At 40.8% G+C, this 26,723-nt stretch overlaps 2 protein-coding genes across 4 annotated transcripts; one reads left to right on the forward strand and one right to left on the reverse strand.

Moving 5' to 3' along the window:
* Positions 1-3,896: 3,896 nt before the first annotated feature.
* On the reverse strand, positions 3,897-13,658 carry LOC109426902 (angiogenic factor with G patch and FHA domains 1). Of its 2 annotated transcripts, none has more exons than XM_029869787.2 (7): positions 13,340-13,658; positions 13,003-13,269; positions 12,807-12,941; positions 12,146-12,572; positions 11,874-12,034; positions 4,778-5,111; positions 3,897-4,638 (listed from the first exon to the last, which is right to left on the reverse strand). In XM_029869787.2, the coding sequence occupies exons 1-7, from the start codon at positions 13,493-13,495 to the stop codon at positions 3,980-3,982; spliced, it is 2,139 nt and encodes a 712-aa protein (XP_029725647.2). In that variant the 5' UTR covers positions 13,496-13,658; the 3' UTR covers positions 3,897-3,979. The 2 variants fall into 2 exon arrangements, with proteins under 2 accessions (XP_029725647.2, XP_062709624.1); XM_062853640.1 differs by lacking the exon at positions 12,146-12,572 and adding an exon at positions 12,647-12,740.
* A 7,766-nt stretch (positions 13,659-21,424) lies between these two features.
* On the forward strand, positions 21,425-23,900 carry LOC115265297 (nuclear pore membrane glycoprotein 210-like). 2 transcript variants are annotated; one of them, XM_062853641.1, is made up of 2 exons: positions 21,425-21,757; positions 22,272-23,894. In XM_062853641.1, the coding sequence occupies exons 1-2, from the start codon at positions 21,606-21,608 to the stop codon at positions 23,659-23,661; spliced, it is 1,542 nt and encodes a 513-aa protein (XP_062709625.1). In that variant the 5' UTR covers positions 21,425-21,605; the 3' UTR covers positions 23,662-23,894. The 2 variants fall into 2 exon arrangements, with proteins under 2 accessions (XP_062709625.1, XP_062709626.1); XM_062853642.1 differs by lacking the exon at positions 21,425-21,757 and adding an exon at positions 21,776-22,130 and having other exon boundaries at positions 22,272-23,900.
* The last annotated feature ends 2,823 nt before the right edge of the window (positions 23,901-26,723 follow it).

The following is a 26,723-nucleotide window of genomic DNA, read 5'->3' on the forward strand; positions in this document are numbered from 1 at the left end:
CCTAATTCGGCGCACTTTCTTGAATGTACCACAAAATTATGGACGCTAATACAATATTAGCTACAAATACATTTTTTGAATATTGTTTCAATAGTAAGGAAAAAGTTTGTGAAGAAAAATTTTTCAAATCAACGACCATTATTTTGTAAAAAAAATAAAATGGTGTTGCAAGTACTGGAAATTGCCTGAAATCTGTGTCCGTTAGCGAAGCTGCTAAAAAGTTGCCTCAAGAGCTGAAGCATTTTGCGACATAAATATTTAAGATAATGTCTGCTTTTCCATGCGCATCCTGTACTGCTGTCTTCGAGGAATCAGAATCGGCAAAAAACAATTGAGTTTTCTTCTTATTTTTTTAATCTTCTTGTTCTTCTTAGGTGCGCAGAATTAGGAACCGGTAATGAATGTTGGTCCTAATTCTGCGCAGACATTTCAACACTAAGTTTTGAACATATAATTAGTGAACAAACATCATATAAATGCCACCATAGTTAGAACTAGGATATTCTATGTTTCTAGCAATACGGTGAATGTAATTACGTCTCAACAAATTAGTTTATAAATTTAAAGGCTAATTTACGATTCTTGCATTATTGATCTGATAGTTCGGCCGAACTAACCACTTGTTTTAAACATTTGCTATCAACCTCGGGAGAAATTTTATGTATTCATGCAAGCATTCGTCAAATGCGACATATGATGTGAGTTTACATGGAATTTTCTTAAACAGAGGAATCCCTGGAGTTGGAAAAGAATGAAGTCTCAGTTTGCAAACAAAGATTGTGCCACCTTGTCATGGTGAAAAAGTTTATATTGCCTTTAGAAATGAACGTAAATTTTACTAATATGTACATATGCGGATAACTAAAAAGCTTTACATAGTAGTTTTCGATAATGCTACAAAATCCTTTTGGGTATTATGTTTTAAATTCCCTTTGATTATTAATCAAAGTAGGTAGTATCAATGTTGGGGACATGCAAAGTTCCAATATGGTCGTAATGTCGTATAAAAGTTGAAAATGAAGAATTCAATTAAATTTCATCTATGAATCATGTTCTCATTACAATATGTTATCTTTTTAGAGTTTTTCCCATGTGCGCAGAATTAGGAACATCAGTGCGCAGAATAAGGAACATTCCAAAAAAGGGTGCGCAGAATTAGTAACAAAAACATACTTTAGAATTTTCATGATTTTAATATAAAGTAAGTGTTTAGTATGAGAATTATATTTTTCCCTGATTAACAAAGCCGATAACTATGCGCGGTCAAAAATTCAGTCAAATCGGTTCGATTTGGAATTTATTACAGCTGATTGAAATTGAAAAAGTCTTAGGTGCGCAGAATATGGGCCATCCACGGTACAACATTGAAATTTTTTACTTTTTCCCAGCAATAACTTTCAGACAAACTACGAAATCACTCAAATCAATGTTTTGTTGCAGCATTAGCCTTTTTACTCAAAATTAGCGCAATTTACGTTATATCGAAGCACAAAAAACGAAATGAGTTTTTCATGAAAACTCATGTTTTTCATTATTCGTTTTGTGTTTTTTTTTCTGAAATCCTTGATTGGGGATAATTTCACGTCGAATACATCAACACTAGCATAAACAATATTATTTTTTTCTCTGCTTCGATATAACGTACAAAGAGAATTTTTTTTGTACGTTATATCGAAGAATACCTGTATAGGGGAATCCCGTACAAAGAAGGAGTGAGAGGTCTAAATTCCCCATTTTGGCGTGACGTACTTGAGGGATGCTCTCTTATGCTGTACGTTTTTCAACAACCACTAAGGGTTGTCAAAATTCCACGAATTCCCACGACTATGAATAATTCATCCAAAACAGCATAACATTGCCACTGATATTAATATGTACACAACATCTGCTAAACGTCTGCTCCACATACAGTCCTTTTCTCAGCCTCCAACCCAGCCAACCACCAAGTAAGAGGACGTCGACGGTCTCCCTCGTATCTGGCGGTTAATTCAATTGACTTTCTTCCAACTCTTCGCTACTCCCATCGTCGCAACTAAAGACACTGTATGCTAAAGACACGAAATCTGATGATAGTTGCTGTTGATGATGATTGTCGCGTCATGACGATGATGCTGTCGAGCAATGCTTTTAAAGCGCGTTTGACAGGTCTCCTGCTCGATTGGAACGACATTGACAGCAAATTTGGAATTCCAATTGGAACATTTCGTGTCTTTGCATAGAGTGTCTTTAGGGTAGGCGGGGCATAATGAGCAGGTGGGGCATAATGAGCACCTTGTATTTTCACTGTATATCTTCAAATTTACAAAACATATTGCTTAATTGTAGCTTTATTAACTAAAATCCAATGAATTGATGATGAAACATTAGTAAAAAAAGCCGTTTACCTTGAAAAATTAATCAAAATGCGTAAAGTGGTCATGCATCGGGAAAATATTATAAGATTCAGGTGACCTAAAATAAGGTTTTGGGAATCGAAATAACAATTTTGTGGGTATCTATCAAGTTTCTTGATATTCCCTGGGCCAATGAAATGCATTCGTAACACTTTTCAACTAATTGTAAAATTATTTTGTTGAAAAAATATGCTTCAAAGAGTTGGTAGTAGGGTGGGGCAAAATGAGCAACTGGTGAAAAAATGATGAAAATGGTACACATCTTCAACCAACGAATTTTTATTTTGGTTTTCTTTGTTTTGATGCATATAGTAATGTTTTGCCATTAACTTTCAATTTATTAGCTTGAAAATGTCAGTATCTATATATTAACACCGTATAAAAACTCTTCAATAGTAGACTCTTTGGAACCCCACAGCCCCCTACAAATTAAACCCCGTAATACCTTTAAATTCTCGTTGTTTGATGCCGGTATGCTTTTTCATTGACAAGAATAGTCAATTAGCATTTGATTGTGTACAAAACTGGGATTGATCATCCTGCCCCACCTAGGGTGCTCATTATGCCCCACCCCCAAAACGCACCTCGCGATTTTATACGTTTTTAAAAACAAAAAATTTTACAACATTTATAACTTTATTCGGAATTTCAACGATTAGCTTTTGTCAGTTAAGGTTCAAATGAGGATTGAACGTTAAAATTACACATTGATTGCACTTAATTTACTGGATTTGGTGGTAAAATGCTTAAGCTGCTCATTATGCCCCGCCTACCCCTAGGTATAATATTTATCATCATCCCCGACGAAAAACATCGACATCGTTCGTTGTCGTTGCTCGCTCGTATCCAACGTTTGATTGGGAGAGAAAAAACAAAACCGTACGGCGATATCGATATGAGCATCCTTTTTGTTCTTTCGTTCTTCTCGATACTTCAAAGGATGGCTATACTACCCCCATTCGCACAACAGTCTCATGTGAATAGGAAACCCAGCAAACTTGGGACTGTTATGCGAATAGGGGCAGTATAGCTATATGGCTATATATATGCAACGGAAAACGTAACTTTTGTTGACCGTGTTGGTAACATTTACGTGGCAAATATCAAGCAAGCAGTGCATATAGCATCACAAGTCTTTCAAATTTTGTAGCAATTTCCACAAAATTTCGTTTTTTCAGTCTTTGGATACATTTTTTTTATTATGGTAAAGAGGACAAGAAATGCCGGTTGAGCACGTGCTGCTCGACGAGCGACATGATTAAACTTAATGGTTGATTCGACGAGGAGTGCCAATGATAAGTGACGAATGAGAAGAATAATATCCAGGAATCCAATATAACATAAACAGAGAAATGACTTCACTGCGATAAAAAAGGCAGCACGAAGAGAGTGTTATGTGTTACTCACTAGGAAGAGCATATAGATCGGAATGCGGAGATTTTTGCATCCACTTGTAAAAAAAATGGAAAATTGTCATCAAAAACTATGTACTGCTCAGCAATATCGAGTTTTCTTTTAACATATATTTACGACGGAACTATTCCTTCAAAACAGCCCAAGGTGAAATAAATTAAAGTACAATATTTCTACTCAGAATCCGAAGCCTCGAACATATTGATAGCACGGCATTTCTTTTGTTTTTTCTTCCAAATGGTCTTGTTTTTAGCAGTTGCGGCAGTATTTCCCCCGGGTTTAACCAAGGCTTTGCTGCCAAGCCCACTAGTTCCCACGTTGGTCAACATTTTGATGGGTTCCTTTAACCCATCACCTCCCTCTTTACCCAGCGTTTCCCCACTGACCCATCCCAGCTTGGACAGCATTTGAAAACCCTTGTTCTCGCTGTTTATCTGCCGTTCCAGCGAAGCGCCCGGTGGTCTCACACCATCTTCTTCGATCTCAGGACACGCCTTGTAGCGTGCCTGGGTCATCCGCCAAACGTTCATCTTTGCTTCGTCGGGCAAAGCTGTAGGATCGGCCAGGGCTTGGCTACCAAGCCCACTGGTACCGATGTTGGTTGTAAGGCGTATCGGTTCCGATATTCCGTGTTCCCTGACACCGAGTGAAGTACCTTCGCTCCAACCGAGCTTCGATAGCATCTTGAAGCCTTTGTTCTTACTGCTAATCTGTTCGTTTAGCGAAGCCACCTCCGTCTTGGCATGCTCGTTTGAGCTTCCTTTGATCTTCCTGCGGTGGGCTGCTCGGTCGTTGTACTCTGGTTGAGATTTATCGGCGTTTTCCGCGTATTCTGTAAATAAATATTTAAACAATGATTGATTTAGGAAACGAATATTCTACAATACCAAAGCGTATCCTAAGCAGCTTTGTAGCTGAATTACTAAATTGACAAAAACACTGTTTCGATTCGTGAAACGCTTAACACTTACTTTCCTCCTCCAAGCCGTAGCGACGTTGTAGCAACTTTTTGCCCTCCTGGTAGCTGACTGGCTTGGTGATGCGTTCATCGTCCGAATCCTGGCCCTTTTTGGACATCAACAGGCCCGGTTCACAGTTGCGACAGGTATGGTTTCCATCGTGAATGTGGCACAGCAATTTGGTCTTCGTCAGATCGATAACATCGCCATGGACGATGTCGAAGAGGTCACTTTCCTGCATGGTCGGTGCCATGCGGGTCCCATTCAGGAAGGTGCCATTGCGGGAACCAAGATCCAGCAGCTGGTACGAACTCGTACGGGTGTTGTAGTTGAACTTGAGGTGATACTAGAATGGAATCGAGAATAATGGATTTTATCAGCGTAAGAAGAAGCAACTGTGATGATAAAGATGATTTCAGGACAAATCAAGATCATGTTGTCTGCCACTAAAATTGTTGGAATTTCCAACTAAGAAATATTATTTCAACCAATGCAATCCTTGCTTTTTCACTGCGAATATCGCAGAGGATAACTAAACAGGGATGGTCTTTCGCTTTACTCACGAAGTCCGTCCAGAAGGTTTCACCGATGTTATTGAACAAACAAATCGTATACATATTTAGTTATCAACTGGAACTCAACGATAATTACTATTATTGTGAACATAAGTTGCCATAGCTCGTTTCTCTTCACTGAATCGTACGCCGCCTCGAAATCAATAAACAAATGACCCATGCAAGTTGTACTTCCGAAATTTAACGAGAATCTGCCGCAGGGTGAACATCTAATCCGTTGGTAATCGTCCCTCACGAAAACCCGCCTGATATTGTTCGACGAAGAACTAATCAAACAGAACTCCGGACAAAATTGTGTACGCTGAATGAAAAAGTGTTATTCCTTCTTCGTCCTATTCAGTGCTTCATTGTTTTTCTTCAACCCTCTAATGGCTGCCTTGACCACGTCTAGCATTCGAGGTTTCACAGCATGTCCGTCGTCATCAATTTGAATTCTGTGTGCCGCTTTTCCGCTCCCATCGTTCAATTATACCTCGAAGTGCTCTCTCCTCCTGGTAGCCACCATTGTTTTGTCTGTCAGCAAGTGTCCATCACGGTCGTTGCACAATGCACATGACGACAAAAGGTGCTGTATTTCTCCTAACGCCATTGGTAGGTTCGTAAAATCTCTGCATATCATTCTGTTCTATAATCTTTTGCAACTGAGCAATCACATTTTCCTCATGCTCTCTTCTTTTTTTTTTCGGTGGATTCGTATTTCAACTGCTTTTGTTTCTCTATATAGCTCCCTGCTCTGCCAGGTTCCCGACACCAGCATTCAGTTTCTGGCAACAATCTTCTCCTCCGTTGCCCTATGTCAAACCACCCATTGACCCATTCCAACGTCGTCTTTGAGCTGTGCCTATCACCCTCTGTGCTGCCGTGCTCATCGCTTTTTGGATAGAACCCCACATAGTGTGGAGATTATTGCTCGTTAGTTCGTACAGTCCGACACGGTTGATGACTGAACTCGAATCTTACTAACTACGATATAGTGATCTGAGTCGATGTGGGGATCCCTAAAAGTTCTAACATAAATGACGTCCAAAAAGTGTCGGCCATCTGACAACGCATGGTCGATTTGGTTGCAAAATTTTATCTCAGAGATAACCTTAACTATCCTGTATACGGCGGCAAAATTCTCGGATGTTGGTTCCAAAACTAATAGAACCATCCTGATTAAATCAAATTTTGTTCCCAAGTGTGTGTGTAGCAGAGTACTGTGTTAGGGACAACTTTCTCGGAAACGAGGATACCTCTCGATAGCAGCTTTCTATTGCAGCAGCTTTGAGACTGCAAGAAATCAACATTTATTTCAAGAATTCACCACTATTATCAATATAACTAGAGTAACTTACATCATAGTATCAGCACTTAGTTTTCCGAGACGTGGCTCTCCTTACGGTATAATTCATGAACTTAGTTTCATCAAACACTTCAACTATGTATGATAGGGCAATCTAACTACCTGCATTCCGTAGACTACAATGGGCTCCTATTATCTAAGAGGAACTCGGAGCTCACAAAACACTGAAGGAAATCATAGAGTGTAAAATTTCCAACAGTGCTGTTTCGATGGGTTTCCCCGTGATCTTCAATCCCAAGTCAACTTTGATGGCTTTGAACAGTCTTGGAATTTTCCCAGTTGTTCTAGCGCATCTTGCTTAACGTTTCCCATGCTGCTGCCACTACTCTTATTGTAAGTTAAATCATCCGCATATTTGAAAGCGTCAATGAAAGAACACCACTATGTAGTAAACCGGGTCTCCAGTTAGCCTAGTGGTTAAGGCTATGGAACGCCAATTAATAACTGTAGAAGTGCTCAAAGAACACTAAGTTGAAGCGAGGCAGGCCAAGTCTCATTTGGGACGTAGAGCCATTAAGAAGAAGAAGTAAACCGCTACTTATGATCGCCTGGAAGTCCTCTTATCTACATCTTAACACTCCTAAAAGTTCTTCTAGTTTGTTCGTACGGTACACATTGAAAGCGTTACTTAGGTTAGCAATGCGTGGTTGATCCTTTCGGTTTATTACATTGGATGAGGTTCACAATATATGATGTGCATATGGTTTCGACTGTCCTTTTCGGAATCCAAGACAGTTTGGGCAGCATCTGCCGGCTATCGATGATCTGAGTTCAGTTTATCTAGTACCTTGTCGGGCTTTGGTACTGCTATGATACCGATTTCCTTTAGTTGCTGTGGTAGACTTTCAATAACTGTTAAGATCGATCACAATGAGTTGCGACATTTGAGGCATCAGTGACTTCAGCATTTCATACGTTATGCGATCTGTTCCAGAGGGGGCGATGATTTCGTACGATTGAGGATATTGCTCCATTTGGTTCGATAGATAATGTTGAAAGAAGCTCGTTCCATAGACGTCGTTTGGGTCTAGGTGTAGATTCATGAGCTCCTTAGCCAGTTCTGGATAGTCCTGGATGATGTTGTTTAGCGTAGCTGTTTTCTTCTTAGACATCGTATTTCTGAACCACAGTTCCCCTAAATTAGTTTGCGGGTCCACTTCCACAGCAAATTTGTTCATGCTCTCCTTTATATTTTAGCTTTTTCTTCCTGATGAAAACGGCTGCGTACCGTTTGAGCTAAATTAGGTTGTCTATTGTGCTATTCTTGTTGAATTCGTGGAGCCTCGAGCCGTGCGGTTAGCGTCATCAAGCGTATAAACGTACCATGCCATGGGGTGAGGGTTCGATTCCCGCTCCGAGTGATAAAACTTTTCGCAAGAAATGTTTCTACCTCGTATCCACTGGTGCTCGTAATGTGTATCGTGTCCGTTGTCTAGTGTTAAGTTTCGTTCAGTCTGTACAGCCTCTGGCTGAAGACGGTGTCCGTGTCTTTCAAAATATCGCCAAAGCCCGCTGCTTGGCACACCAAGCCGACTCCATCAATATTTTGGTTCGTATCGGTGTTGATTATTCGATTCCTTTTTATTATGACTCCTGTTTCCCGAGTGAGGTCACCGTTACCGTTGATTGTATTAGTATCTACCTTGGCCAAGTCTGATTCGATCTGTATTTTGTTGAACACGTACATTTCTTTATCCCGGAAGCCTGCTTTGCACTTTATCTCAATTATCAAGTGATGGCTACCTACTGTTTCGTCGAGGACCATCCAAGAACAGTTCAACACAATGCTACTAGAGGCCACCGTAAGGTCGATAGTGACTATTTTTATTTGTTCAACTGCTGCGGTCGATAAGTTGGGCTACTATCATTTAGCATTAACATGTCTGAATTGTTGGTTTCCACTTACATACTACCACTCTTCTCGGCGATGTTTTTTTTATGTTTCTTCACTGTGTGTGAAGGCTGTTTAGATGTTCGCCCAAAATTGTATTGGGGTATTTTTCTAGTTTTATTTAGTGATGTACCGAATATTCAGCCACCCGAATATTCGGGAAGAATATCAGCGATTTTTGGATTTCGCCGAATATTCGTTTAGCCGAATAACACATGTATTACTCAGCCGAATATACCGAATAGGCCGAATAATGACTAAATACAGTCTCTTACCGATTTTGGCAACACCCGTTTTTGGGAACAATATTTTACCGATTTTGGCAACATAGATTTTTGACAAAAAAAATTACAGTTGAACAATTCGTAATTGAAACCATCGCCATTAACAAACATTTGAAGGCAGTTTTCAAAACAAAAGTTTTTGCTATGAAATATGCTCACGGTACTCCACGCACGCAGAACGCAGTGAATATATTTTCATGGTCGATTTTTTTATTATAGCGAGAAAACTGGCGCAGTATCATAACGTCCGAGGCCATAAAGTCCCAGGACTTTATGGCGCATTTTTCCGGGGCATAACGTCCGAACTTGCAGATACGCCACGAAGTCCAAGGAAAGAAGGCACATAGGATATTATGACGCATCCAAACTTTTGGACGCTATTTCGCAAAAAAACGCGACTTAATGTCCGGGACTGTATGGCCTCGGACGTTGTGACCCGGCCCCGAGAAAACTGTGAAAAAATTGGTTTTTCGGTGAAGTAGAAAAAAGGAGTCTATGGCCAAAAGACATTTGGCATAATGGACACTTGGCACAATAAAGAACGGTGCATTTCGATTATGTCAAATGTCCATTATGCCAAATGACCGATATACCAAATGTCTTTATGCCAAGTGAGCTTATGCAAAACTACCTTATTCCAAATGACTTTATGCCAAATGTCCCGCTCTCGAAAAAAAGTTACATTAGTTTGAAAGTGGCACAATAGTTATCGACTCACCCTTTACATACATTCATGCAAACCATGCAAACCTGTGTCGGACCGGAGCTACGCGAAAACTAGGAAGATATAGGTCGCCGTTAAGGTACGGCTAGAGTAGACGCGTCACGCGACGCGACGCGGATTTCCAATACGATTTGACAGCTCCTTATTGTTGATTGTTATTCCTCTGCGTGCAAATTTGCGCGCCGCGTCACGTTGCGCGTCTACTCTGGCCGGTACCTTATAGTTGCTGCGCTGCCTTAGTACCGCGTCAAAGTGAAAGTGCGAAAGGAAAAGCTTTCTTTAAATTTTATTCTATGATTTGACTTTTATATAAAACCCGGCACTAAAATGAGGAGGAAAATAAGTTGACATCGGTCGAAAGTTACGCTATAGTGACGCCTTGTAGTCACACATACAAGACTTGGTTGTTATGGACCATCAAAGGTCTGCGCCAAAAGCGAGAAAGAAAAAAAAAGAGTGGAAGTGCGCGTCCAAAGGATTTGCATGGATTTGCTGTTGTTAATAGGGGTAGGCGGGGCATAATTAGCAGCCTAAGCATTTTGCCACCAAATCAAGTAAATTAAATGCAACCAATGTGTAATTTTAACGTTCAATCCTCATTTGAACCTTAACTGACAAAAGCTAATCGTTGAAATTCCAAATAAAGTTATAAATGTTGTAGAATTTTATGTTTTTAAAAACGTATAAAATCGCGAGTTGCGTTTTGGGGGTGGGGCATAATGAGCACCCTAGGTGGGGCAGGATGATCAATATTAGTTTTGTACACAATCAAATGCTAATTGACTATTCTTGTCAATGATAAAGCATACCGGCAACAATCAATGAGAATTTGAAGGGATTACGGGGTTTAATTTGTAGGGAACTGTGGGGTTTCAATGAGTCTTCTATTGAGGAATTTTTAAACGGTGATAATTTACAGATACTGAAATTTTCAAGTGATTACCCAACTAACATTTATTGTGAATGTAAACGTCAACAAAGCGTCGTTAATACGGCTTGATGCTGAGTTACTGTGTTGTACATATGGACGGGAGCTTCTATGCAAGCCCTATACCAATGAATCTGGCGAACTTAATCAGCTTGTACATGCTGTGCGATCAGCTTCTATGCCACCTAGTCATAGCTCTTTTCTCGGCTCCTATGTAACCACTAACTGAATAACATCTTGAGAAGGCGCTTTTTCAGCCTTTTCGCAGTTGTTAAATAATAGTTTTACGGCATCCCCAAATTAAACGATTAAATATAATTAGGTTATGGATACCGTGACGCAATACATGTGGAACTGGAATTATCACTTTTAAAATTGAATAATTAAAGTACTTGCCGCTACTTGGAATCGAACTCCCGATCTCCGTATCCACTGGTCCCGATGATGTCCTCGCTGCCACACTGCTATATATGAATAACATAGAAAATAGCCCGTTTTGTTTTACTCCAGACAAGGTTTCATAATTGTGCCATAAGAAACCTTACCCAACTTCATCTTGCTGTAAAAGCTTGTGAAACGTCAAACGCTATAATGTTTACATTGAACAAGCTGTGTGGTTGCGCCAACAGATTCTTCTTCACAGCTTCTAGCTGAAAGAGTGTTCATTAAACGGCTACGAAGCGCTGCTGTTTTGTGTTTTGGCAACATTACAAAACGTACTGTATAAAAGCAGCTGTGGTAGTGGCTGGGACTCTTACTCGATTTGCACATCTTCCGGCAAATATTCCGGCATTGAATTAAAGTGCAATAAAAGCAACCCAAATAATTTCACAGCACATACATGGATAGCTGTAAAGAATTTGTGTAGTAGCTATATATCCCGCTTAAAGTTTGTTTTGACAATAATGTTTATATCCGACAAGCCGTGTTGGTAAACCAACAGTTTCTTTATTACAGCTTCTAGCCGTAATGAAATCGCATAACGGCCTTTAAAGCGCTGCTGGTTTGGAGATTTGTCAGTATAACGAATTGTTCTGTATAGTAGCAGCTGTTTTGTTAGTGAGGACTCCTATTCGATGCGTTCAAGTTTTCACATCTTCCGGGAAATCTCCCGGAGTTGGAATACGGTGGAGTGAAGGCAGCCCCAGTGACAAGCAATGAATTTCTGAAAAACGAGTTTGGTAGCTGTATGATGCTTGTTTTGCAGTCGTGTATTAGCTTACGATTTATATTTGACTAGCTTTCCTTTTATTCAGCGTTGACTGCTTTTACTCGATGGTTACACAACAGAAAGCAAATAACTGAAGCTTATAGCGCTGAAAATGTTAGTTGGGAACATCGAGCGAGACACATGAACATACCTTCGAAACATTAATATCCGGAATGATAACATCGTGGTCGCCTTCTCGGCCCAGCGAACCGCCCTTGCAGGTTATTATGAACAGGGAACCAACTTTCAGCGATGCCACACTGCTCTCCTGTACTATTAGCCTCAACGAAGGTGGGTATTTTCTTGAGATATCTGAAAGTATAGAACAAATTAAGGAAAACGCATTAGTAACACGTTCATGGTTCTAATAACTCTCCCCAACAAAATGTAGAAAATGATCCAACCCACGCCCCATGAAGATACCTGAATGTTTCCCAGCATATTTTTCCAGGTCAACCTCTATTCCCGTGTTTTCCCTCTCGGAAGCGCTGGAATCGATCAGGATAACCTTTTTCACGCTTCTATCGCTTTCCCCGCCGCTACTGCTATCCAGTTCCCCCTCTTCCTTATTCTCGTCGGAATGCTCAAATACCCCCTTGGTTTTGCTTCGTTTTTCTTTCCTGCTTTTCTTCTTCTCTTTCTTGTCCTTTTTCTTCCGGCGTCGCTTGCTTTTCTTCCCATCATCTGTGGAGCTGCAGGACGAGGAAGGACTGGACTCCGATCGGCTTCGACGATGTCGCCGACGCCGTCTAGAATCTCGCTCGCGATCCGAACTTGCACTGCGACGACGACGATGACGATCTCGTTCCAGCGACAATCGATCCTCCGGCTGCTGATCGCGCTTCCGTTTCTGCGAATGCAAGGAAAAAGAAGAACAGCGGAAGAACCGCTCTTAACATACGCCGGTCCCGAACAGAAACCTACCTAGAGCGTTCGAACGCATTCGTCCGATCTCCAGGCCAGAGAAGGCAGATACTAGGGAACTAATTGATTGGGTCTGAGTGGAAGGCGTAAAAACCTAAAAGAAAAGTGATAAAGCGTCTCGGATTATAACGGATCATGACCAAGAAGCAACACCGCGAACCTTTTGGTACGTTTTGGGCTTTTCCTTCTCAAGTGTCTCCTCCGGAATAACTTGAGAGTAGAAATCATATTTTCCCGTTTGCTCATTGTACTTCATGTAGCAGCCTTTATCGCCATCGTAATGGAGTCCGTAAATCTGAAAAATAAATTCGAAATAGTTGACAGTGGTTCCACACAGAATCACAAAAAGACCTTACAGCGTTGTAGTAGTATCCGGTTTCCGGATCATAGTACAGCCCACTCGTTGGCTCGTAAATATACCGATTCTGGTAATTAAATTCTTCGGCAGTCTTTTTTATGTCATCGACGAAAGCCTTCACATCCAACGGCTCATTGGCCGCGGAAGCATGCGCTTGCTGTTCTTCGGCTAGTTCCAGCGCTTTCGTCACATCGTCTTCCTCGCCATCCTCGTCTTCCACGACCTCCTCAACTGAACTCTTTTTCTGTTGCTTCCGGAGCTTCCTCTACGAAAAGAGCAATCATCGTTCAATTTAAATCAATCATCCGATCCTAGACTCCATCCATCCATCTTACCAACTGAACGACCTTCCCCCGCAGACGACGAATCTTCGCGTTCTGCTTCCGGATGTGGCTGTGCAGGCTGCGAACATAAGCGTAAATCTGCTTCGCAGTAACGTTGTAGAGGTTGGTAAGACGAATCAACTTCATAGCCGCCGGGTGTTTTGTCATTTTTGGTTTCACTTTATCACACTGTGGAGCAAAGTATAACTAGCGCATGTTTTAACAGAAAAATAACGAAAATTAAGTGCATGAGAAGCGTGAAAATTGCGTAAAATTACGGAATGTGGAAAATTGCGCAGGATTTGTTTACGTTTTACTGATAAAAATTTATCAGTTTGACGTTTCGAAGGCATTCAGTGTTGCCATGTCGAAGGAACAAGAATCGATTAACATGCCTGATCGGCCAAAATATGCTTGAAAATATGGATGTGAAAATTCTAGATTGAGCTTAGATAAGGGCGAAAGCAACATGTGCGAGTTTTGGTCATCGACTCTCTCTCTTCTTCAAATTAAAGTGACAAGATGCAAGTATGGTTGCACTTTTTGGTCATAAATTGCTAGGTTGCGATTAAAGTGTATCGAGTATACCAAAGTGGAGAATCTTTGTCGTTTTGACAGGTCTCCTGCTCGATTGGAACCATGGGGATGACACTATATCGACTATTCCAATTTTGACGTTTCTTCTCTTTGTTTTATCCAGGCTCGTTAGTTGCGATGCAATCTATAGCGCCATGTTACTTACGCCCTTATTTAAACTCAATCTAGATTTTTGATTCTTGAAATTTAGGCCAGTAGTACACAGGGTCAAATTTTGACAAAGAAAGAACTCAAGAAACAGTTTGACACTAATGAAAATTCGATCGAGTCAAACAAGATGTTTCTAGATTGAGTTTATATATGGGCGAAAGTAACATGAGCGAGTTCTCTTCATCGACTCTCTCTTCTTCAAATTAAAGTGACAAGATGCAAGTATGGTTGCATTTTTTGGTCATAAATCGCTAGGTTGCGATGCAATCTAGCGTCTAAGTGTAAAAAAGTTCGATTGAATTTGCATCTTGTCACTTTAATTTGCAGAAGAGAGAGTCGATGAAGAGAACTCTCTCATGTTACTTTCGCCCTCATTTAAACTCAATCTAGAAATATAAGGGCGAAAGCAACATGAGCAAGTTTTCTTCATTGACTCTCTCTTCTTCAAATTAAAGTGGCAAGATGCAAGTACACTGAAAGGCGGCTTCATGGGCGGCTTGCAGTACAGTGACGATTCGTTCGTTGAGAGCTCGTTAGATGGGCTGTCTCGATGATTGAATGTTCACTGGTTGGGGCAAAACCCAACTAAAAAGCACTGTCAATGTCAAAATAGATGTCAAAACGAGTTTGACGTCTGACCGCCGTCGCATCACAGCTCCTGTATACAGAACGTTTACGCAAGTATGTGAGTGTTCCGTGACGTATTTCTCGTCACTTGCGTGTGTCTAGAGCATTTTGATCAGTTGTCAGTTGCCCCAACGAACGAACACGATTCGCTAATCGGGGCGCAGTCGTGACCCAACCAGCGAATCCGGACTGTAATGACAAGCATAACAGTGTTTTTAATTTTACCATGGCAAAACATGATCATCGACTCACCAATGCTTCTTGTGTGCGTTTTGTTTCTTCTCACATCAACCTGTTCAATAGCCGAGTGGTAGCGTGCGAGCCTGGTGATGCCAAGGTTCTTGGTTCGAATCCGGTTGCCAACAGTAACTTTTTAATTGAAAATCGAGTCCATGGTAAAATTGAAAACATAATTCTGTGTTGAATTGAAACGAAAATCAGTCTGCACAAATTTAGTGGCGTTGTGTATTTAAATTGACCCTCAGAATAGTAATGCAATAGAATGCAAGCCGCCGTTCAGTGTATGGTTGCACTTTTTGGTAATAAATCGCTAGGTTGCGATTAAAGTGTCTCGACTATACCAAAGTGGAGAATCTGTCGTTTTGATAGGTCTCCTGCTCGATTGGAATTATGGTGATCTAGTGTCGACTGTTCCAATTTTGACGTTTCTCCTCTTTGTTTTATCCAGGCTCGTTAATTGCGCCATGTTAATTTCGCCCTTATTTAAACTCAATCTAGAATTTTGATTTTTCAAATTTAGGCCAAATATTTGACAAGGAAAGAACTCAAGAAACAGTTTGACACTAATGAAAATTCGATCGAATCAAACCAGTGGGGTGACACAGCACACTCAATCCTGAATTGCCTGTTCAGCATTTTTTTGACGAAAATAGAACAGCATAACTTTTTCAGTAGCTTCGGTAATCGATTTTACTGAGGATCAGTACACCAACTGTCAAAGCCGGGTGCAAAAGGTAAAGCTGTATTCAGCTGTTCTATTTTCGTCAAAAATTTACCGAACACGGTACTCCAAATTAAGTGTGAGCTGTCAAACTCGGTACATCGCCGCTCTACCCATCATCGTTTTTGGTACGGCGAATTTTGGTACCCACTTTTTGTCGGTTTATCCTAATCCTAATTTTCGGGTGTGTAGCTCGTTTGTAGCTAGTGCTTATTTCGGAGATTACACATTTCAAACGAAATCGTTGTTTTTGATAATTCAGTAACAAATTTTGAAAACGACGTATAATCAATGCTACACCATTGATTAAACGTCGTTTTCAAAATTTGTTAGTGGATTGTTTATTTTTCTTTATCACTTTGCACGACAGTATATGTAGCAGTGAAGCAGTGTCGATGTTTCCTGCGAATTTTTTCATGAATTAAGCAATCAAAACAAAAAAAATTGGACGCCATGTTGAATCGAATGCTGGGTTGATGATTCTGGCTCTTCGTCATCCCCCTGAGTCAAACAAGATGTTTATAGATTAAATTTAAATAAGGGCGAAAGTACACGCAGAAAAAAGAGGCTTGTTTAAAACCGAGTTTAAAACAATAAAACGCATGGTTGATTTTCAAACTGAGCAATTGCTTATTCCAAAGTTATATTTTTCTTTGTTCTTGCTTAGAGTTTATCGATCAAAACAATCAATTCTCATCATTCCATATAACGATGAAAACTTCATTTGTTTCAACAAAATGGGGACCATAAACATGGCCCGGATGCACTCACACATCTTTAAAATTCTTACCCCAACATCGCCACAACGAAGAAAGTGTAGCAAATCCATCACTCCAACTTCCAAGTGCAGTTTTGGCCGTGATGGATAACGCGCAGGTACTCAAGACAGCATCCTCAAAAAGTTGGTCGGTTTCGCTTTTTTGCCTTTTTTATTCGTTCTCGCTTCCATCCGCTTGCCGAGTGTCTAAAAATAGATTTCCGAGCTGCCGTCACCAACACAATCACATTCCGGTTTTGTTAGAACCAAAAGTGCAGTCGTTTAAAACAATCTGTCATTTTATGTTGAAACTACCAAATCTCAGTTTGTTCTAACAAACTGCCAAAAATTTCGTCAAATGACAATATTTGTATTATCTAACAATGGGAACAATTCAAGGGGGAGTCGCTGAGCACATCTTTACTTGTGCCAATTATTTTCAGTGTGCCAACGGGTATTGAATTGTGCCTCAGTGTGCCCCGAAGTGCCACTGCTTGATGATTCAGATTTTGCTTGGCAACTACCAAGACAACCAACTGTTTGTTTTTATTTTGCAGGTCAAATGCACATGGTTGCCTAGATTTGTTACCCAAACTCAAGTGTCAAAATTGTGCCTCAGAGTGCCTCGGTGTGCCACACAGCGTATAAGACGGTGTGCTTGGCACCTCTTGGCACAATGTTCCAAGCGACTAGCCCCTTGGAACAATTCAGTTTAAACTAGAAATCAGTTTGTCGCTATAGCAAACTGAAAAATCGGTTGATTTGAACTAGAATTTAATTGTGTTTACAATTATTTTTTCTGCGTGTAACATGAGAGAGTTCTCTTCATCGACTCTGTCTTCCTCAAAATATTATGCTTTTGGTCGAAATCCGAAGTGACCGAACGTGCGAAAATTGATTTTTAACCTACTTAGAAATGTCGCAACTCAATTTGGATTAGTGCATATTGTAGCTCTTAATTAGCTTAATAATGCGCAACAGAAAAACTAGATTCAAATTTACTTCGCAGCTGCATCTTCGCATGTGTCTCAAGCGACGACTTCGATTTGGTGGTGCGACGATAATAAAGTGACAAGATGCGAGTATGGTTGCACTTTATGGTCATAAATCGCTAGGTTGCGATGCAATCTAACGTCTAAGTGTAAAAAAGTTCGATTGAATTTGCATCTTGTCACTTTAATTTGCAGAAGAGAGGGTCGACGAAGAGAACTCTCTCATGTTACTTTTGCCCTTATTTAAACGCAATCTAGAATTTTAATTCGCCAAATTGAAACAGACCCTTCGAATGATCTCTTCTTGATTTCTCGCGTTACATTTGAAAAGGGCCTATCCCTAAAATGTAAACAAATCGATTTTAATACCTTTCCATAGCATCTCCCAACAGTAACATACTGTGCAAACATCACCCGCCTAACCGTTAATCTTATCAGAATAAACCCCACCTTCAAAACGGCCGATCATTGCTTTTTTCTCCAATCATTCATAAGCCCGTGTTCCAAATGGGCCAGTAATGGTAAAATATTGTTTTCATTTGATGGTCCTCTCGTTTAAAGGGCCGACAACCGAAAATTTTCCGAACGGCTCTCGGCCCGAGCGCCGAAAGAGAGAATTTTCTCTCTCAAAAACGGCCAAGCCTTGATACGATGTCAACAACGGCCTCACTCGGGGAACCAATCCACGCTAAGAAAATTTTAGAAAGACTCACAATAAGGCATACACCGGGTGAAACTTTTCAAATTAGCTTAACATGTTCATCTATAATTTTTCAAACTTTTTTGATAATTTTTATTGCAAACTTGATTATTGAAGCACAGATACATCTATTCTTGTGTCATTAAGGTTGAAGGATTCGTCGTTGACATAATCGTCATCATTGATAACTCGAAAGCAGTTTTCTCGTTTAAAACTGGAATTTCCGCAGTGAAATTGTATTCACTGTACAGTAGACGTTCGATCGGTGCAAACGCTTTAACTGCAATGCTTTTTAACTGCAAGTCCGCTAAGTGCAACAATGTTGCAGTTATCGCACCGCTATCCGTCAAAATGAAATGTCAACAGCGATGCGATGTTTTTCACATGCACTTTTGATGCAGTGCGATGTTTTTCGAATGCACTTTCGCTGCATTCTGCAGCAACTGACAGCTCTTTGACGCCTGTCAGTTGTTGCAGTTATCGAATTTCATTCGCTAAGTGAAACGTAAACATGTTGCAGTTATCGGACGTCTACTGTAGTGAGGGTGGAGAATGGAGTACAGTGAACACACTTTCACTACGGAAATTTCAGATTTGAACGAGAATAAGCCATTTTACGAGACGTTTCAGAACAGCTGATCGCAGCAGCGGCGTCAACTGACAGAATTCCACGTACGTTTGTTTTGCTGGAATCTCGTGTAATTTTTGAAAAGGTACTTATGCGACAAATTGGAGATATGAGAAATTGGTGCCAAAAAAGGCTCAAAAGCAGTCGCAGAAGCAATACAAATCTCATAAATTAATCAGGTATTTTTTTCGTTGCGATTGACTCGTTAACTTGCCGAAAAGAATTAAAATAAAAATTTCTAATTATTGTATAAGCCAGTTTCAAAAACTACGCTTGACTTGCGCGCAGTCATTAACCATCATCAACCGGATGATGATTGAAAACGTAAACATCAGAGCGCGGAGTTCTGTCGTTTGACTAGCCTCATAAAATAGACTATACTGCTTTCGAATTTTCAATGATTACGATTATGTCAATGACAAATCCTTCAACCTTAAAACGAAAAGCATATTGAAAAATCCGAAAACGGTGAAATACGAATAAGAAATGTGATGGAAAATGTTTGCATCGATTTTTCTCAATGTTCACGGAAAAATATTAAAACCCAAAGAATAAGTTTTAAAAACTCAAATTTGGCTAAACTGCTTTTAGTTTTAACTCAAAGTTGGGTTGTTTTCTCCCTCGCCCCACCGCAATGTTGTCGAAAACAAAGAAAGAAGCACCGACGCATCCGCTGCTCTTCCGTGGAAGAAGCCAAATTTGGGTTTTCTTGAGTTAACCCAAATTTGCGTCATTTAAGGCCTCCGTTGGGTGAAAATAACTTACCAGTGGGTTAATTTTTTTGCCGCTCTCAAACGAAAACTACTCACTCACCACTTTCGCTGTTTGACGCAAATTTGAGTTATTCCACGGAAGACCGGGATTGCGTCAAAACAACTTAAATTTGGGTTGATTTGTAGTTCCGTGTTTACGTTCTGGGGATAGACCCTTTTCAAATGTAACGCGAGATTTATCACCCTTCTCCTCTCTTTTATCACGGAGAAAAATCAAGATAGTTTGAAACAACCAAACTTTTGTTTGTGATTCAAAATCTGATTTTGTTTGCTGCAAGGTAAACAAATATTCATTATTATGTTGGGGTTTCGTTAAAAACAGTTTTTTTTTTCAAGTACTTTTGGCCTAAACGGGTTGATTCTTTCAAAGCCATGTTTGCTTAACTTCAAACTAAAACTACACCTTTTATTAACCGCTAGCTTGCTTGTTTTTACCAAATATTAGGTCGACGATCATGGTTCTTCGTTGGCAAGTTCAAACTATATCTGAGGTTAGATTACATCAAAGAGCTCGGTAAAAATAACCTAATAATTTGGTTGGGAGAAATCCAACCTGAAAAATGGCTCGAAGCAACCTAAATTATTAGTTTGTCTACACCAGCGTCGCTTCAGTCGTACTCCTTCTACATAGTTTCTTTGTTTTCATCCTGTTGCTTGCTGCGCTCTCGTTAAATTAGGTAATTGAAAGATCGACTGGTAATCTGGCGGACTGTATGCGGACATTTTACTGCTTAAATCATTAGAATTGCATCTCCAGGAGGCCAAGAGCCACACAGCGTACGAGTAAGTTTTATTTCATAGTTCAAACATACTATGTATTTTTACACAGTGGCAATGTGTTTTTTCCAGTTTGATGCACGTTTCGGAAAGGAGGGAGCAATCAATGGTCGAAAAATCAAGGTTTACGAGCATCTTATTCTCACCGCAAACTGTCCGGATTCTGTAATATTTACAAAATTCGATAATTCATTGAGTTATTCATGCATGGACTGGCATGTCATTGCATGGACTGTTTTCTTGAAAATAAAAAAAAAATATGGACAGGTTTTTTGATTTATTTCTACACTATTTCCAATAAGAAAAACAAGACAAGAAGAATGGGAAGGGTTGAGGAAGGGTGGACGAAAAATGTAATGTCAACAAATTATTTGTTTATTTTGAACTGCAGTTTTTGTCTGCTGTGAACCATTTGTTGTTAGATTGAAACTTAACATTTTGGTTGAAGTAACAAAAGTACTATTTTGTTCCGCGAGCTGTCAAAACTGAACAACCAATATAATGGTAAATTCAAACAAATGTTGGTTGAATTCAGGTGTTGAACCCTCAAAACAGTAACATAACATTGTAGTTTGTTTTAACCAATGCCAACAGCTGAATGAAGCTAATATTTTGTTTGTGCAAAAATCAACCTAAAGATTTGGTTGAATATTGCTAAATTTTGCTTGTATTTAACAAATATTTTTCTCCGTGTACCTTAATATTATGCCTCTCAAGAAAAATCAGAATATGGCGATTATCTGCCTCTGGCTTCTGATATTAGCGCGACAGTCACTAATCAAAACAGCGTCACCAGATTTAAAAGTATATAATTCCATTATATGGGGTTTGACAGCAAGAACACTCATTCCACTGAGCCACTCTTGCCGTTCGTCACAAATACATTCAAAAACATCTGTCACTTCGCGAAACCCACGTGCTTTTGTTTTTGGCGGGAACACCTTTTCTTTTGTTTTGCCTTGCGACTGTCATGCGGCGGTATGCCTTGCGAGCGTACGACCGCCGCAGGACTCTAATAAAAGATAAGCGCGACAATATTTTGATCGACAGCTTTGGCCGATCAAATCGTTTGATCGACTCTCAACCGTCACATTTCGGCGCACTTCGTGTTGTTTACATCGCGCACTCGGGCTACCGCATCCATCAGTTTCTTCGGAAAGCGAAGCGCGACGACGAGCGGAAAACCGAAGCGAAGCTCGACCTTCTTCTTGAACGGACGTGAAGTTATTTTCCGAAAAAAAGTGTTGCTGTGCAAATCACGCTAGAGAACTGTTGGTGAAAATTTTGAATTTTGTGCCCGAAAATCGCCGAGGAAAATGCGATTTTCCTCGCTGCTGCTAGCGGTGCTGGCTCTGGCCGGCATCGGGACGGCCACAAAGCTGAATTACCCCCGCGTGCTGCTGCCAATCTTCGACCACATTTCGGTCAATTTTACCCTCGAGGTGGTGGAGAAAGGCTGCTTCAAATGGTGAGTGAGCGAGTGACGGGCGGCAACAGGCCGGCTGATTTTCTAACCTCTTTGGGTGGTGTCGGCGGTTGAATTCTGGTCGTTATGGAATCGGAAGTGGATTTTAGAAGCGAATGGTTCTGTTTAAAAGTAAAAACTGTTGGCCAAGGTCGTCGTGACATCATCAGCTGGAATCAAGCTGCTTCTGTCAAGGTCGTTCACTTTGCCGGTCGCGTGGTTGTTGATGTTGTGACGACACGGCTTGTATTTATTTTCGTTCGAATGATGTCACTGCTCATTAGGATTTGGTTTGGACCCCTTGCTAGAAGCACATCTCTGAAACGATAAAAGGGGACATAGCCCCGCTTCCGGATGAATTAGGATTATGGTTAAGGTATGGTTTGCAACATCTTTGTTGCTATGTTTCCCGGACGGCATTCTTTCGGAATTCCATCAGATATCTCCCGCAGAAATTTGGAATTACATTTCAGCAACTCTACGAATAGATCAATAAACTGTAACTTTTTCTCCGCAGGACATCTTCCCGACTGGATCTGATCCAGATCAAACCGGAGTATGACGATTCAAGTGACGATTGTTCCTACCGGGTGACGGTGACCGTGATCAACAAGGAGAAACGCCGTAACACGGCAATCGTGCTGGCAGAGGATACAATGACAGGAGAGGTGCTGAGATGTGACGTGATCTTGGACGTGATCGATCAATTGGGAGTGCTGACGACGACGCGAGAACTCTATCTGGAGGAAGCACCGGAAACATTCGAATTGTGGGCCCAGGATGCCCAGGGTAATGCATTCACTACGCTGGAGGGAATTGAATTCAACTGGCAGGTCGCTTCGCATCGAGCGGTTGATTTTCGCCACGGAGAGACGGACAGTGCCTGGAGTCAGGTTCTGCGGTTTTTAACTTTCTCCGAGAGCAAGTTCCACGTGGTTCCGAAAGCGATCGAGAAGCTGGAGCAATCGCAGGTGCAGGGCTACATGGTCCTGCTAGAAGGTATCAACACCGGTTCGGCAAGAGTGACCGCCAGACTGCCCCATTCGGAATACAGTCACGTGCCTCCAGTTGAGGTGAACATTATGGTTCTGGCCAATTTGATCCTGGATCCGAGCGACGTTTACATCATGACCGGGGACACCGTCAATTTCAAGGTACTGCAACTGAAGCAGGGGAAACTCCATGAAATATCGCTAAACAATCAGTACTATCTGGAAATCGAGAACAGCGCCTTGGCCACCATCAAGGGAAATGAGGCCAAGGGTCTCAAGCTGGGAAGGACCTTCGTACTGTTGAGAGACCGGAATGTTCCGCATGATCTGACCAGTGACGATCAATCGGCCAAAGCTCTGCTGCCGAAAGCATCCATCACAGTGGCGGATCCCAAAAAGCTGACCCTGAACCTCTTGCCGCACTACAACTGGGTGACGGTGGAAGGCGAAAGCCACGAAATTGCTCTGGATCTGTTCACGGCGGACGATCATCAGATTACGCTCGGATCGAAGTATCAGATTCAGTCCAGCTTTGACGAGGCGTTGTTCTATCCGATTCGAAGGACGACCAATGGAAGCCGCATTGCGGGAGAAACGGTGGCCACCGGGACCAGCCCCGTCAATGGACAATTTGATAAGGTGAGTGAAATGATAGATCTGCTGTATCAATCTGGGGGTTTCTGGAGCTATTTACTTATATACAATAATGTTTCGGTTTTATCTCGGGGTCAACAAAGTCGATTTTTCGGAACAAAGCTTTTTCGATTCATTTCAGCGTCCAAAGCAACTGTGCAAAATTTGGGAGCGATTGGTTGCTTCCCCGTATTCCGCATTGCGATTGAAATTTGTATGGAATTTAGTATGGAAAAACATGTTTTATTGCATTTTTCTCATAAATTGAAATTTTTCATCTAAAACAATCTAACTAATGCCGTTAAAATATAGCCTAGGATATGCCGAAAAACCAAGGTTGCGACCATTCATTTGCAAAGATTTACATTCATTTGTTATTATCTCAGTACAGAAGCATGCTATCGAAAAACAATGTATGGATGATTTTAACCTTGTAGTTTTATCTGAAAGTTTGCCAAATAACATTGGGGTCGCACATGCATACCAAAGTCGTGAGCGAACTGTGAAGGCAACTTTCCACAGCGTGAATGAAATTTACATTCACCGCGTGAAGAGTTGCCTTCACAGCTCGCTCACGACTTTGGTATACCTACGTTTGCGACCCCAATGTTATTCGGCAAACTTCAAGATAAAACTACAAGGTTAAATTCATCCATACATTGTTTTTCGATACCATGCTTCTGAACTGAGATAATAGCAAATGAATGGAAATCTTTGCAAATGAATGGTCGCAACCTTGCGAAAAACTTTGTCGAAGACCGCAAGGTGATCGGACACTTGTGAAAAAAGTTATAACGTACATATTGCCCGGTGGTGCTTAACATTTAACATGTAAAGGAATAACATCAACAATAAAATCTCAATTTTTGGCCTAAGTTATCAAGCGAATAATTTATTTCACAAGCGTCGGATCACTTTGCGGTCTTCGGCAAAGTTTTTCGGCATATCCTAGGCTATACTTTAACGTCATTAGTTACATGGTATTAGACAAAAGAATTCAACTTATGAGCAAAATGCAAAAAAGTACGTTTTCCCATACTAACTTCCATACAAATTTCAATTGCAATGCGGAATACGGGGACGCAACCAATCGCTCCCAAATTTTGCACAGTTGTTTTGGACGCTAATATAGATTAAAAAAGCTTTGTTCCGGGTTGATACCATCAAATTTAAAGCTTCTCCATACAACGTTGACCCACTCTAATATACATCATGGCTTTATGCTCTGAGCCCAGTTCTCATAAGGGTTGCGTCTCGGATGGCCTCCATGGCTGCATAAATAACCACTAGAATCACTGGCAACTACTTCAATGGCAGAGAGGGATAGCTGCTTTAATGGCTGAACCAAATTAAGCGTAGGTAACCTCAAATCTACCTGTTCAACGAAAGCAAATTCTTGATTTCTTACAATAAATTCGCTTGTAATTGATAGCAAATGACGATAATAGCCGTTTCCGCCTATTTTCAATTTGATACTAATCCTGAATTCTCCGCAAATGCAACTTTTAGGGTCGTTGAACAGGTAAAAAGTGAGGTTACAAGACGCCACTGGTTAATCTACAACACGCGAGAGGTAGCCTGGCGATATCGCCACCACGAGCGGAGAGGGCGAAGTACCTCCCAGCTTTAAACTAGGATGTACACGTGGTTAGCTGCACCGGCAGAAGAATCGTAGACCTTGCGCGAGTGCTGAATCGCAACAGGATTGGGCTACCAACCTTTAACCGTTGTGTCCGACATAGTGTTGGTAAACTCACACTCAAAGCTGGCTCAGTCATGAGTCGCTCCTGCGTGAGCAAACTCGCGCGCGATTCTGAATCATTTTCTCACGCGCAAAATATTCATGCAAAATCTCGCTCTCACGAGTCAAGCGCCGAAATCTCGTTCGCTTGTAAAACGAATCCAAATCAATTTGAACAACATTCATTATTGTTGTACGTAAGATTTGGTCTTATTCTATCATACAATCCTAAAAACTTCGTTGTAAATAATAAGAACGACAAGATATAAAGTAATGAGTAAAATCACGAGTCAACTCACGCATGATTTTTTCGGCAGTGAGTTTGACGAGTCAAGAATCGCGCGTGAAACAACTCAACCGTGAGATTTGAGAATTTGAGTTTTCAGTATTCGTCCATGCTCGGATACTTTTTCAAAACGACGTATCAACATAGGATTTGCGTGTATTATACGTCGTTTTGAAAAAGTATCCGAGCATGGTAGATTCGTTATGCCGCGTACTGGTGGAATTGAGTTCAGTTATAAATCGATGGAGGCTTCAATGTCCAGGCTGAATGTGAATGTCATGGTTTTTAAAAATACCTATTAGTACGAAAGGTGCAGAGTCTATCATCGATGTTACCTTCTGGGGGTCTGGATCTAAACTCAGACTGGAGGGCGCTTCGCTTTTGTAACATTAGTCCTGTTTTGTGTTACAAAACAGTGTTGTGTTGTTTCGGTTAAATCGAGGTTCCATTTTTCCCCAGTTTCTTCCTTGGCCAGAAGCAAATCGCCACCTACTGTGAGGGAGTTTTGCAGTGTTTGCCGACCTGCTGTTGCTTCTACTGGTGCCTTGTCTGTAGTTTCGCTGCCTTCTATTTCGCAGTGATTGGGTATCTATTGCAGCTTGTATTTGGTGGTTTCTTGTCGTAGCAGCATTTTGAGAATGTTCCACGCGATATATTTAGTTGTTCTTTGATTGATTCTTCTTGGTTTGCAGCAGGCGCTTGTTGATCCCATTAATAAGACCACCTAAGTAAGAGTGTTGTAAGGCCCATTCTACCGCTGCTTCAATAGCCATGAGTTCTGCTTGGTTATAGTGACTTTGGGATTGATTTTGCAAAGGCAAAAGCTGTTCCTTCTTCCGTCTAGCTGCCATCCGTGACGATCCTGTTGAATTTTGCTAGTTGATTCTTGTTGTAAAATTTTCCTTTTTGACAAAATATTCGATTCTTTCCTTCATTGGGATTTGTCCGGTTCCCGATGGATAGTATTACGTGTACTGGTGTTGGTTTTAGAAGCAATTGGGTTGTATAGTGAATAAAATATTGCTATTTTCTATAGCCTAATCGATAGAGCTCATTTTTTGAGTATATCGTGACTTTATTGGATTCCAATAGCTTTGTTGTGATGGTTAAAATAATAAAACAGTTTTAATTTTCGTCGATAGAATGACAGTTCAATCGATAAAATGACTGTTCGACCCGAACAAAAAAATTTTGTCATACAAACTTTGAGTGCATTTTAGAAATAGTTCCCCCACTCCAAAAATTATAAAATTTTGGATTTCGACTAACTTTTGGGTGGAGAATCCGATTATAAAATAATCCGGATACCCCTAAAGA

Source organism: Aedes albopictus, chromosome 2 (genome assembly GCF_035046485.1).
Source record: "Aedes albopictus strain Foshan chromosome 2, AalbF5, whole genome shotgun sequence".
NCBI lineage: Eukaryota > Metazoa > Arthropoda > Insecta > Diptera > Culicidae > Aedes > Aedes albopictus.

Excerpts from the sequence above, each read along its gene's own strand:
- LOC109426902 (XM_029869787.2), bottom strand. The coding sequence starts at position 13,495 with ATGACAAAACACCCGGCGGCTATGAAGTTGATTCGTCTTACCAACCTC. Across the intron at positions 13,270-13,339 it reads GGGGGAAGGTCGTTCAGTTG|AGGAAGCTCCGGAAGCAACA; the intron begins GTAAGATGGATG and ends CTCTTTTCGTAG. Across the intron at positions 4,639-4,777 it reads CTACGGCTTGGAGGAGGAAA|AATACGCGGAAAACGCCGAT; the intron begins GTAAGTGTTAAG and ends ATTTATTTACAG.
- LOC115265297 (XM_062853641.1), top strand. The coding sequence starts at position 21,606 with ATGCGATTTTCCTCGCTGCTGCTAGCGGTGCTGGCTCTGGCCGGCATC. Across the intron at positions 21,758-22,271 it reads GAGAAAGGCTGCTTCAAATG|GACATCTTCCCGACTGGATC; the intron begins GTGAGTGAGCGA and ends TTTTCTCCGCAG.